Source organism: Falco cherrug, chromosome 1 (assembly GCF_023634085.1).
Source record: "Falco cherrug isolate bFalChe1 chromosome 1, bFalChe1.pri, whole genome shotgun sequence".
Classification (NCBI taxonomy): Eukaryota; Metazoa; Chordata; class Aves; order Falconiformes; family Falconidae; genus Falco; species Falco cherrug.
Window position 1 is genome coordinate 39,916,234 of NC_073697.1, and position 13,801 is coordinate 39,930,034.

The 13,801-nt window shown below is 43.0% G+C and overlaps 1 protein-coding gene across 2 annotated transcripts in view; it reads right to left on the reverse strand.

Annotated features, from left to right (window-relative positions):
• SFXN5 (sideroflexin 5) overlaps positions 1-13,801 on the reverse strand; it is a 107,106-nt gene that overhangs the window by 69,528 nt on the left and 23,777 nt on the right. The window contains exon 3 of one of the 2 annotated variants that reach the window (XM_055697940.1): positions 13,684-13,761. The exons of the other annotated variant lie outside the window; for it this stretch is intronic. Within the exon in view, the coding sequence (XP_055553915.1) occupies positions 13,684-13,761 (78 nt within the window). The remainder of the gene's footprint in view (positions 1-13,683; positions 13,762-13,801) is intronic. 2 annotated transcript variants of the gene reach the window in all.

The window sequence follows — 13,801 nt, forward strand, 5'->3', positions numbered from 1 at the left end:
CACCAGCACTTCAGGACACTAGACTCATGGATGAAACTTCCATCCATCCATCCACTCTTCCAAGGATTCTGTTTTTTCTACAATTTTTTGAGGAAGAGATACTCACCAGTTTGCTCACCAGCTACAGCAGATAGCTTTAAAACTCTGAACTCAGGAACTGAATTCAGTTATACAGAAACATTATGTACTTATGATGTTTAAGGAAGGGTATGAAAGACTGCCATGATCTAAAGAGAACCAAAGCTGCAGTAAGGAGCGAGAGGCTGGAATAAATTTTGGGGAACAGATATGATCTTTGGTTGACAGGACATTCATTAGCATTCCTTATTTAGCAGCAGAATCACAGCTTAGAGATAGTTTTCAAAAGAAGTATTTATTTAAAGAATATAACCAGCCCAAATCTATTAGCTAACACCTGCCACTGTAAAAACAGTAGAAAGGGTACCAGTTAACCTTAAAAGATTAACCTCCCTCCTACTAAATACAGTAGGATTTCATGGTCCTCCTGGACTCAAATATGGGAATTTTTTCCCCCTCTACACAAAGTTTCACCTAGATCAGAAAACCATGTTTACAAACCATTCATCCATGTTTACAGCAGGCTCCAACACTGCTAAAACAAGCAGCCAACTCCACCCTACACGAGCGCAGCTGGCTGTATCCAGACCACCTACTACACCGCTGAAGCTCACCTCTGGTGTCTAAGGTCAGGAGAGCACTGACAGATTCACACCACCTACTCCCTTGTGTTGCCAGCAACCACCTCCCTACCGTCAGTGGAGGCACAAAGGCAGAACTGATGTCGGAAATCTGCAATAGATGCTCTAACACTTCCCTCCCTCAACTGTATGCACCAACAGGAGATGAGTCCCTTGCACAGTACAGTAATAGACGTTGAAATGATCTTAAATCCACGGGTGTGTGCTCTGGATATGCCACGTCAGGAACAACTCTATGGAGAAAAGCCCTTACCAACTAACTGCAAGTTAAACACACGTAGAAATACAGAATTGTTGAGGTTGGAAGAGACCTTTAAGATCATCAAGCTCAACTGCTAACCCAGCACTGCCAAGGCCACCACTAAACCATGTCCCTAAGCACCACAACTACATGTCTTTTAAATACCTCCAGGGACAGTGACTCCAACACCTCCCTGGGCAGCCTGGTCCAAACGCATAATGTCAAGGCACGGCTGTTTTCAAACAGCTGATGAAGAGTCACATGGTAGATGAGCCTTGTGTGCAAGAGAAAACACAACAGTTGTTTTGCAAAGTTCTGCAAAGACTAAGTGGTCTAATCATGTCAGGCTTTGCACCATCATCACTCACAACAGCTTGCAAAATCCCCCTAGTAAAGACAAGGTTGAAGAGGAAATCCTCAGAAAAATGAGTATTTTTAGTTAGTTTATTTCATTTGTCCAGTCAAATGGAGACAGAGTTCCATCTCAAAATCTGCTCAGCCCTTTTCTGCTTTGTCAGGGAGGTTCTCACCCTTTCACAAGATCCTGCCTGCACCCACAAAAACTTCATTTTAAAAAGGTAACAGCCTGAAGTTTGCAATCCATCAGAAATCATCAGTAGTTTCACACTCCAGGAGTTGCAAGGTTTATTAAAGCAAAGCTCAGATTATCTATCCCACACTGAATTCCAAATATTGGGTGTCAGGAGTGGAATGTGCGATGCAGCAAAGCTTATTCTGAAGAAGAGCAAGCTGCTTTCATGTGAGTGGCCATTCGGAGGGACAGTCTCCAAAACCAGATGCACTTTCCAATAACCCCAATTGCCTAAATGATATGAAGCCAGAAGAAAAAAGGCAAAATTTACTCTTTACAGCAACAGGGATCCAGCTTCGCTTTAGCGCCAAGCAATAGTGAATGCTCAAAACAAGTTTTAACCTCATTCCAGATCCCTTAGCTGGCAGTTGAACAGCCAGAGTAAGACACCTTACTGGTGGTAACTGATAGTGGGACTCATCTCCCCCAACAAGCATCTACAACATAATAAATACCTACTATGGCAAATACTCTGGATTTCCTTTATGTCAGTGGTTCGACTCATCCTGACTAGGTGACCAGTACAGGCTGCACAACTTGCATCCCAGCAGTGCTTGCTTCTCTCCATTGGCTTTAAGATGGGACCTACACAGTTAGTTCAGGCTCAAACTGGGATTGGCTCAAGCCAAAGCAGCTCATACGGACTTTAGCATGGCTTACAAAGATACAGTTTCTTTGGATTCTAATAAGAATTTGATGAAAGTTGAAGATTTTCTGCTAGAACATTTAGGGATTTCAGACTTAAGCACTACATCTTTTCCCAAAAGATCTCCCACAGATCTACCTGGGCACATCTGGTCCTTCCACATGGCCACCAGCCTGAAACAGAAGCACTCAGCAGCAGCTCCACCACACCCATGATCAGGGTTAGCTCACATTAGTCTTCAGCATAAGATTAAACATATCGGAAGACTCACATGATCCCTTTTGCCAGCAGTACCGTGGGACATTCCCATTCAAAACTGCTCCTCACAGCCCTTTTGGCAAGAAGGTGGAACCTGCAGTGGATGGAGCTAGAAAAGAACATCCACGCATGGCCTCACCACTGAAGCCCTGCTTGCTGAAATAGGATATTCAACCCCGACAACAGGTGCTTCTTATTGATATTATTTCACTTTTTTTTCCACTATGCTTCTGAGATTTTTCATTGGTTGTAAGGTTACACTGTTACAGATGAAGATCTCCGAAGTGCCCGCCACACTGCACTCTCCAACATGTCATCCTCTCTTACACATTCTTCCCTACTGCCTTCCTAGTTATTAAAGGCATTTATGGTGGTCAGTTCACTCCAGGCAGCATCCCCAGAACCTCTCAGCAGGTAACATGAAAACAAATAAGTATCTATGTATTTTTAGTATTTCAATAAAGCTAAACACCAGTGCCAAACTCAAGGCAGTCTGGTGCAGCTGAACAGCTACAACGCATTCTGCTTTGCTCTCCACCCGTTCTTTCTCCCCCAGGAGTGCGATCACTCATGCTTTGCATGGCTTTCTCCCACTTCTCTCCAGCAGTCCCAAAATCCCACTACTTGAAAAGTGATACGTAACGTACAGACAAATGCACACCACAAGCTCCAGCCAAAGCATTTGGTTAGGGCTAAATGCTTTTAGCAAGATTTATAGATTTACAATGGTGGAATCCCAGACCTTCTGGTTCCACATTTAGTATCACCTGAATGTCTGAAAACCTGGATGATGTGCCTAACCCTACCTGTTAATAGATATGGAATCTGATGTCTGGCTTTACTAATAAACATGGAAAACAAGGTAACATAAACCACTGTCCACACTTGGTCCTCAGTAGGAAATCTCACCAATGGACCTTTTACAACCCTGGTCCTAATAATCTTTACATTAAAAAGGTTTTGGCTCCAAGGAAATATAGCTCAAATGACCCAATGCATGGGATAAATCACACAGCATATCTGTGTTTTCTGCCCTGCACCTGGCACTGAAATAAGTCAGCAGAAGAGGCATCAGAAGCCACTGCTCTTCTTGGATGCCAGTGGAAAACTTCCCTGTCGTAAGCACCATTGAGTCCCAGTGTCATGAGCTGTTGCCCATCTGCAGAACCACAAAGCCTTCTAGCAAATGCACGTGTAGAAGAGCATCAACAGAGATACCTGTATGCACCGCAGCACGTCAAGGCAAACATCTCCACATTGGGAACCGGATTGGAATCCACAAGCGATTCCAGTGCAATACACAGACTGACACAGATATAAAACCAAGTGTAGGTGGAACCAGAATCAAGTCCTGACTGATAAAAAAAGATAGCGCTTAAGCAACACTTTGCAGCACTCAATAAATATTAACTAATTAATCCTCACAGCATCCTTCTGGAAAGATTTACGCAGAATAAGAGGCATGGACTGAAAACCATGACTTGCGCCGGGGTTGGAGAAGAACTTAGATGACATTACACGTTTGAAGTGCAGATTTGGAAACCAGGTTTGCTAATCCAACTAGGTTGCTCAAAATCAGATTTGTTTCAGTTTATTTTAGCCACACAGAGATTGCAAATCTAATCTGATTTATAATCTAGATATGACTTTAGATAAACTCTCTTAATCCTCAAATGATGAGATGAAGCAAAGCCAGTTTGTAACTGGGTAAGAGCATCAGCAGTAGCATTTAGCATGGTTTCTCTAAGGTGCATTAACCTACAACACCTCTGTCCAAGCTCCATAGGGGCGGCCTTTTGTCCTCTGACAGTCTGGAAATGACACCTAAAATGTCTGACCTATCTTAGACCATCTTAGCATCACAGAGAACATTTAGACTGCAGAAGAGAGAAGGTCCAAGTTCAGCCCTTGGACCAGCAACTAGGCTACTCTCTTGCGAAGAAAAGGAAGCAGCAGGACAACTGATATATCTACATTTTATCGTATCCTGCAAGAGACCAGAGGGGGAAAAAAGTACAGTTTACTGCAAATGGACCTCTTCGCTCTTCATCAACACTGTTAAGAAAAGCTATTATTCTCCAAAAGGGATGCTGTTTAGACTCTGATAGATTCATTGTTCTCTGCTGTGTCTGGGACAGCATGAGCGGCTCTTCCCGCTGCTAACATGATTGAAGGAAGAACACAGTAATAAATACATGCCCATTAAGCTGGTGAGCCTCTTTTCACTTCACTGATACTAATGGGGAAGAAATGAAACAGTTTCAAAACAGCAAGTTGCCAAAACTGCATTTGGAAAAGCTGAAGAGTGAGAAGTCACAACTGACACACCACAGTTCATGCTCCGCCAACGCTCTCAGGAAGGGGCTGGCTGGAGAATAGCAAATGTCTGTCTCCAAGGGACAATTTCAAAAAGCTCCCTTTTTCCTCTCACTACAGATCATTCAGTTTGGGTTTATTTTTAATTATTTTTTTTCCCCTCCAGCTGAAGAATGCTTTCTGCTGAAGGGGTGAAGCTTTCAGGCTGGAGTTCCTGAGGGTACAAAATCAGGTAATGGAGTTGTTCCACTGCTACCTTGTTTTCTAACAAATAAGATATTCATGCATCTTAAGGTGCATGTATAAGTAAACATACAGTCAAACGAACAGACAGATTTCCAACAATTAATCTAGGGACCTGTCTTGGACTAGATGACCTCCTGAGGTCCCCTCCAGTCTGAATTAGCCTACAATCCTACAGCAGACAAAGAGGAAGATCCAGAAGGATCAAAAATCTCAACACCTGGTGTCTCTGAGCTACAAGGAGTTTAAGTCAGCAAAAGATCCACAGCTCAAGATGTGACCTTGGTCTTATGAAACCTGGATTAATCTCCTACCTTCATCACAGACATACCTCACCTTCAGCAGCTCAAGGTGGTATATGTTTATGGTACCACAGCCCCACCACCCCTCATCCTCAGCGATGCACTCTATCCCCTATGTGGTATAGACCACACACAGCAGACAGAAAATATAGGGAGCTGTTCAAATTTTAAAAATGAAGCATTTTGGGAGTGGGGGAAGGGAGCTTTAGTTTTTATTAAGATCAGCTCTCTGAACCAGCTGTGCCAGTGCAAGCCAGCAAGGAGGTGGGAACACATGGCCGGGAGCAGAGGAGGCAGAGACATGGCACTGCTGACTTAGATCAGCTCATGCTGCCATGGCATCACACTTTCCCTTGCAATATTCTGGGCACAGAACAAATTTGTACCCGTTCACATAGAAAGTTCAGGGAATGATAAATTTAATAGGTAACATCTTTATTGCAGGTGCATGTTTAAGGACAGAATCATCTCCGTAAGACTAATGGCTGCAAACGTACAAAGGCTGCATTTAGTTCATTATACAAGTTTTTAAACCTCTTATTGGCCTCATCCTGGCATTAAAAAATAAAAACCATACACAAAAAAATCATCACTCATTCTCTAGAGTCCTTGTTCAATGCACATGAAGCACCCTCAAACACTTCTGCTATTCTGTGGCTCTTTACCTCTCTCTGCTGGCAGGACCATAGGGAGAAGCCAGGGTGCCAGCCTGAGATCACGACCAAGGGGACAGACAGGAGGTAGAAGAGGACAATGAACCTTCATCACTGTATTTCTTAGACTGTATTCTACTTCTTGTTTAGATACTACATTTTTAGGACAGAGTGGTATGAATCTACAAATGGGGTGAATCAGGGCTCTGATCCTAACTTGCTCATCAGCCTAACATCACTCCATATATTGAACAGCAGCGCTGCTCTTCAGTATTTGGAGCAGTATCAGGCTGATGAGTGGTGATATTAGGCAGTGATATTAAGCTGATAACTTAGCAGCTATTTCTACCCTAATTTTGAAGGCAAAAATGATTCAGCGCACAACGGAAAGGACACGTTTTGCTGGGCATGCCAGCAATGTAGTTTGAAGTATAGAATTACTGCAGGGAATTTTAGTAAAGAAAATAAAAGTATAAGGCATTGTGGGAGGAAATGCTGAAAGACAAGAGCAGCCTGAAGTTCACAGTGAAATTTCCCCAGCACTGACACCTTACTGCAGTCCTTCCAAGGCAGATCTTCAGCGACTGAACACCCTTTCACCATGTTCACCAGCCTTTAAAAGGGCTTTTCTGCCATGCACGTTTGTGCAGCACTGAGCACAAAAATCACACAGTAAAAAGCAGCTGTGTTGTAAAATGGGAGTGATTTAAATCTGATAGCCGCTGAGTGCTGCTTCTCTTAACTTTTACCACTGCTGACATGCCAGCATCAATCTGTTCCTCCAATCTGTGCTGGTCTGTTGGACAGGTTGGGAAAGGGACTCACACACACAGAGGACACAGATGCAATCCTACAAATTAGTGAAAGAAGCCTGAGGATAAAGGACAAAAGCCACATCATTATGCCCTGCAGTTGGTACAGCCTTTTAGTTTGAGGCTAAACCTCAGCACCGACACTCCCAAGCTAAAGAAAACATCTGCTTTTAAGCAAGCTGGCTCTTCGTCCTTGTTTATCAGGCTGATATCTTACAGCCCTTGTTTTTATAGGAGAAACTATTCCCTCAAATGAAACCTTTTTACTCCAGCGGAGTTTCCCTCCAGGAGGCAGTTTGGGGAATTGCCTGCCCTGTTTAGAATTGGATATGTTACAGTCTATACCTTCTGCTGCAAATTGGCTCCCAGTGCACTTGTGTGTGTCATTTTCACCTACCCACTCGCAGATCACACCAGCCACCGGAGCTTCGTGCAAAGGGCCGGATTCTGCCAACCCCAGGAGCCGCCAGCAGAAACCATCATTAAAAACGGCTTGCAGCAGCGGGCCTTTTAACACATGTCTCTTGCCATGGAGCGGTCTGTAAGGAATGCAAGCTGAAAAGGTTGCTTAAGTATCACGAGAGACTACTTCAATGAGAAGCACAAAGTGCAAAGAATGCATGATCAAGATGAAGGAATACTTACAGAAGGGCAATAATACAACAGTACCTACAGAGCTAGAAAAGATGGGACATAAATGACAACTGAACCAGTTTCTTCCATCAACATGAATCCCACACACTTCCTTTTTTTCCCCTGCTTTCTAAGGATCCTGCTAGTTTCTAGCTTCCTCTGGGACAGGGAGATGAAAAGGGATACATGCCATCAGATGACACGTTGGCACTTCAAATGCACTTAACCTTTGCAGAAGGAGCCAAATGAAGGACATCAATGGATACGGCCACCAAACAGAACCAAGCAATGGGAAGTTTACTAAACTCACCAGTTCTCTTGATGTTTCCACAGCAAAATTTTGTACTTCTAAACCATCATAAGAAACAGCTGTTTCTTCCATCAAACTCTTCTGGATCCATGGAGTTCAAACACCCAATGCAGAGACACACAACCACCCAAAATCTCCCACCAGGAGACCAAACCTCCCCAAAGCCTTCAGGGAGTTTATTCTCCAAGCACGTTCTTCAATCCTGTTAAAATACCTACCCCAAATGACCAAAAGAACTGAACTAGAATCACATAATTGTTTAGGTTGGAAAAGACCTTTAAGAACAGCCAGTCCAACTGTTAACCCAGCACTGTCAAGGCCACCACTAAACCATGTGCCCAAACACCACAGCTACATTGTTAAATCCCCCCAGGGATGGTGACTCCCCCCTGTCCCCGGGCAGCCTGTTCTAGCGCTTGACAGCCCTTTCGGTGCAGACATGTTTCCTCACACCCAAACACTGCCCTGGCACAATGTGAGGCCGTTTGCTCTTGTTCTATGGTTGCATTATCAAAAACACCCTTTTTTTTTTTTTTTTTTGAGAAAAATTATGGTATCATAAGAACCTGTCACAGAAGGGGCTTAATAACAGTGTGAGGTATTTCCGCTACACAGAACATTTTTAGTTAGTGGGGTTTTAATAAGTGTAATGTGAAAGACTCAACTTCATGTCTAATAAAAAAGAAGTCTGGCTCTTAAATATTCAAAGAAAAAGTTGGGTAAATAAGCTAAGCTGAAGAAGCAGAGACCAGAGCACATTTTCTTGCTCCAGTACATAGGACTGAATGAATACTTACCAAGCAGCTATTTGTCCTCTGTTTTGCTGACTACATAATTGATATACCTATGATAAAAATCATGCTTTTAAAACATTTTTCTAATGTAGGAAAAGACCCTATAGTTTTTCCTCAATAAAGAGCTATCAGCAGTCTAGCAGCTATTGACAGTTTATAGAGATCAACCCTTCATTTTACTAATGATGCCCATGAAATCGGTTTTTACCACCCTGAGTTAATGGTCATTTTCCCTAAGTGGTGAAATCACTCCAGCTCAAGAGCAAGTTACAAGAGCTACTGGACGAGTGTGAGACCTGAAAGTGGAAGAGATGTAGGTGTTGGCAGTGTTAGTGTCCATGAATCATTTCAGAGACAGTAACTGGAGCGAAGAAGCATTTATTCTGGAAGCTGGCTTACAGATGGTCACAGGGAACTGGAGCAAGGTACAATTATGGCTCTTTGGAAGTTTTTTTCTTTAGATGATGATGGCTCTTCAGAGGCTTGGCGTTTTTTTTTTCTTTAGATAATCCATAATTGTTCCATTTCAGCTCATTTTGAAAAACCTGCTCTGAAAATGCAGAAGGAAAAGGCTCGCTATACAAGAACCCTGTCAAGAAGATAAGTGTGGAGGAGATACTTGCCGTTACATAGCTTTAGGCTTTTATATTTTCCATTTTTCATGTGGTGAAACCATTTCAGCAAGCAATATAGATTGTGCTGAGCTGTTGTTATGCTTTCAGCTACTGCCTGCCATCCTTCATGAGAACCACAAATTTCTGAATGAGGATAAAAAAAATGGAATTTGAACACTGTCAAATGTGCCGTACCACAGAAGTGGATCAGTTGGGAGATTAGTGAAACAACTCTGTCAAAACAACTTGTCTTCTTGATCTCAGAGCTGATATTTGGCGGGGGGGGGGGTGGGGGGTGGGGGTGGGGGGTTGGATTCTTAGAAAGCCAATGCATTAAAACTCTGGCCAAACTGTTATTTTTAAAGGCTAAGGTGATTGTGATTTTAATTCTGATTATGAAACCCGTAAGACCATTCAGGCTTCTCTTCTACACGTGTGCCGTATCTGACCCACACCCAAAGAGCCTGTTATAAAGGTACAATTGCATGTCTAAGGTTATCTAGCAACCAAACCTGAATCATCTGTTAAACAAAGAAGATAAAGGGTGTTTCTCTGTTGAGCATCATATGAAGGCCTACCCAGCCTTTCTGATGAGTAGTAATAGTGAATTAGCCCCTCTCAGATACAATTGCATTACTATGTCAGATGAGTCAAGTCACCACTCCAGTATACACTTCTTACCCACAGTGAACATGAGTTGATTAGCTCTGTTCACAGCCAGAGAGGTAAAAAAAAAAAAAAAACCCCAACCAGTCAAAAATCAAATTACTTCTCATCTGCTGGTCTTCTGCCAGCATATGGCAACTTCATCAGTGCATTAGAGGTGTGTGTGACACTCAGCTATCAGCTATGTAAAACATCAGACAGCTCAGTCTTTTATTCCAACATCAACCCATGCACGTGAGCCACAGAGTGGGCACCTCTCCAGAGCTCCATCAAACCCTGAATTAGCACTAGAACAACCGCAAATTGTTAATGCCTTGTAGCCAGAGCCCATCCTGCAGATAGTGGTGCATAGAAAAGCTATAAAAATGGTAAAACTCAGCTTGAGGAAAGCAAAAATGTATTCTCCAGGTGTCTTCGGTTAGCCAGTAGAAAATTTGGGGTGATATCTATGCAAGTGAGATGCTTCCCCTCCCCCAAAGCAATCAAGCAGTACTTCGTATGTTCTGCAAATGCACCAGCAATTAATGAGACACTTACAGCTGTATATATCTGGCACACTCATATTTAATTCAGCACTGGCAAGCTTGCCAGCTACACAGATCTCCCTGCATGCTCCTCTCCACCTTCCTCACTGGCCATGGAGTTAGAAAACAACTGATACTCAGAGCACAAGTTTTGTGGCACGCACTGACAGCATTGTCCAGCCCTACGTCCTCCTTGCAGAGACAGCAGTCACAGCCCTGTTTCCATCAGACTGACTGTTAGATCTTCCTCAGTCTCAGAGAAGGAAAGGAGAATATTTGGTTAATGAACAAGAGAAGCATCCAATGTCTGATGTCACCACAACTTTAATATTCAATGAAAACCCATTTTCATACAAATCATCTGGGCCTTTTAGTTCTTTGGTAGAAATGGTCATCATTGGCAAAGCTGAACACTCAGTGTTATTTTGTGACTGCAGCATAGCAGTAAACACAAAGGCAGAGTAATACCACGTGAGCTGCATGACAAGAAGATGCCCCAGGGTATGGAAACAACTAATGCCAATAAAAGACTACAAAGATCACCTTTGATGCAAAGAGAAAAGCACATAAGAATATCCATGTGTGCAATGACTGATTGCAGTGTGCAATTCCACAGCCTAAAACTGCAAAGTAACACCTTCCTACAGGAGAATTTTGTTTCTAAATTGGTGCTTTGCTTGAGAGGATGAAGATCCATCCATTTGGCGACAACCATGCTCTCACACAAGCTAATCAGCAACAACATCTTGAAGATTTTCACCAGCTTCACTGCAATCACATGCAGGTAAATGATCTGTTCAAGCCCACTCAAGAGTACATTTGGGAGAAGAGCACTCAGACAAAAGGGACTCGGGGCTTTCAGATGTCCCTTGAACATCTCCATCATGGCCCAAGCGCTGGCCAGCCCATCATGCTGCTAAAGCTTCACACTGGGAAGCTCCCAATTAATCCAGTCTGAAGTACCCATTTACTTCACCCAGATGGATCACAAGAGTGCCAAACAGCATTTGATACTTTTATTCCTCAATTTACCTCCTGTTTCATTACAATGAGCCAGCTCCAGAAGTAAAGAAGGACTAACACCTGCTGGCTTCACGGATCCTTTCTCTGGGTTAACAAGGCAGCTTCAGCTGCTTCATAATTGTGGTTGCTCCTGTCCCACTGCAGCCTAGGCACACTGATTGTCATCTGCTTTCAGGTCCTTTCCATCTTTACCCTTTTTCGAGTGGTTGTGGTATCCTGGGTGAACATTCAAGTCTCACAGCCTTATGGGATCTACCTGTAGCTCGCTCACCTCTCCCTGTGGTTTGGTTTAATTAATGCAGCACAGCACAGTTAAATACAACAAGCACATGCTGCAATTCCACCCCAGGCTCCTCCCGGGAGTGCTACTTTATCCTACAGTCAGCAAAACTACATAACCTCCTCTAACATAATTGACATTGTGATCAAAGTGAACCGTGTCACGACAAAAAAATTATTTTTGACACTGACGTGCTAACATTAGTCTAGGAAAGGCATTTTTGGCATCATTTTCTCTCTCCTCCTCTGCCCCATGCTTTTATTTTACAGTCTGAACCCTCCAACTTGCATAACAAGGTTCACCTCCTGCATATGTTGCCATGACTGAGGGAAACAAGAAACGCAGTGCTTTTGTTTGCGCTCTCTCAATGCAATTCTGAATGAACTCTGGGTTTATCCTAGGTCTTTCACTAGGAAAAGCCAAAATGTAGGTCAAAAGTCCATGTGGTTTGCCATAGTGAATGACTTATATTTCATCTGCCTGAAGGCAGACGGGAACTGAGTCATCTGCTGCTGCATCACTTTCTGCTTTTCTCCTTTCCTTGACCCCGGTTTCTTTTTTCTTACCATCAGATTATCATTGAAAAAATGCAGTGACATCAAAAGACCAGGACAGCAATGCCTCATACTGCACATCATGCAGGGAGGAGATATTTCCCATTGATTTTTTGTTCAAGCCATGCCTCTCTCTCAACACAGCACCTACCACACAAGTAGTCACTTTCTAAAATAAATGTGAGTTTTAATTTTCTTCGTTTACATGCTATGCTTGTCTTTTATGAGGAGCAATAATTACATGTAAACAGGAAAAAAAATAAAAGAGATTATTTGATATACAGGTTGTGAGAGAAGAGCTCTCTACCAGTTCCATCACTGTTTACTTGGGAGGTGCACTGGTCCTTTGCCATGGCTGCTTCTTACATCTCCTTACACTTTACAGCAGGTCTGCCAATCAGTTCATGCTGTTCTTTATATTGCATTGTTACATAGGGCTGAAGTCTTTTGTGCTAGATGCACAAACACACACCACAAAAAAGCCCCCATACTGGTGTTATGGTCAGGTGTCTACACATAGACAGGTAAGGAGGAGAGTTTGAGATAATACCCACAGAAAGACCGATTTCTGTTTCATGCCACTGATTTGGAGGTAAAAGGCTCAAAAAGCAGTCTGCCCCTCTGCAATACTCATCTCTGCTTCCACAAATTTCTTGTGTTCATATAGATGAATCAGACAAAAGTCCAGAAAATAGGACTGACAGGGTTTTGGGAGAGATCACCCAGCCCATCCCTCTTGTCTCACAGCAGAATCAAGTTCTACCAAAAATGATCCTTTTCTCAGCAGCTGCCTAAACCCTGCTAAGACCTTCACCATCAGTGAGGTTTCCACAACCTCCTTCAGCTTCCATCCCAACAGTAGGAACACCACCCAGCACACAGTACTACTACTGATGGTACAATCTACAACAGGAGGCCATCCAGCGGGTTATATGCAGCCCAAACAGTATTTATTTCCATGAAGAAGTGGCAGTTATTATAACCAACAGGAACACAGTAGGAGAGGGGGCTGATGCATCACAGTTACTAGTACAAGAACCTACAGGACTGGCCTTCAGCTCAAAAAAGAAAATCACATTTTTTTCTTTTAATAGCACAAGCACACTTTGCAAGGGAAAGGGAAGCAATAGCACTGACCAAAGATAATCGGTAAGTCTGCAAGTCAGAAACTGCTAACTTTATACTTATTCTAAATAAAAAACTTGTATGTTTGTACTGCAAGCCACTTGCTGTCACTTCTGCTGAGCAACATTTATAACATGGGAACTTCAGAACAACCCAAATTCACTATAACACTGGCAGTTGAGCTGCAATGGTGCTCAGAAGCACCACTGCAGAAGTCAGCCATCAACTAAACAGAGCCAGTATGGGGTTTTACCAGTAGAAACACCCAAAAAGTCCTGCAGTAGTGCATTTGACTAGACAGACTAAAATGCCACCTCATCCTCCCAACTTTAGACTGCAGGAAGAAGCAGAAATTTAACAAAGGTTTCTTCCTCTTACCTCTTTGTTGGTGACTCCTGGGGGTAAAGTCCCGTGCTTGTAATCCTCCAACAACTGCACAGCTTCCTTCAGACGACTCTGCAAATAAAACAGCAGTGTGTTCTGCAATGCTTGTCCT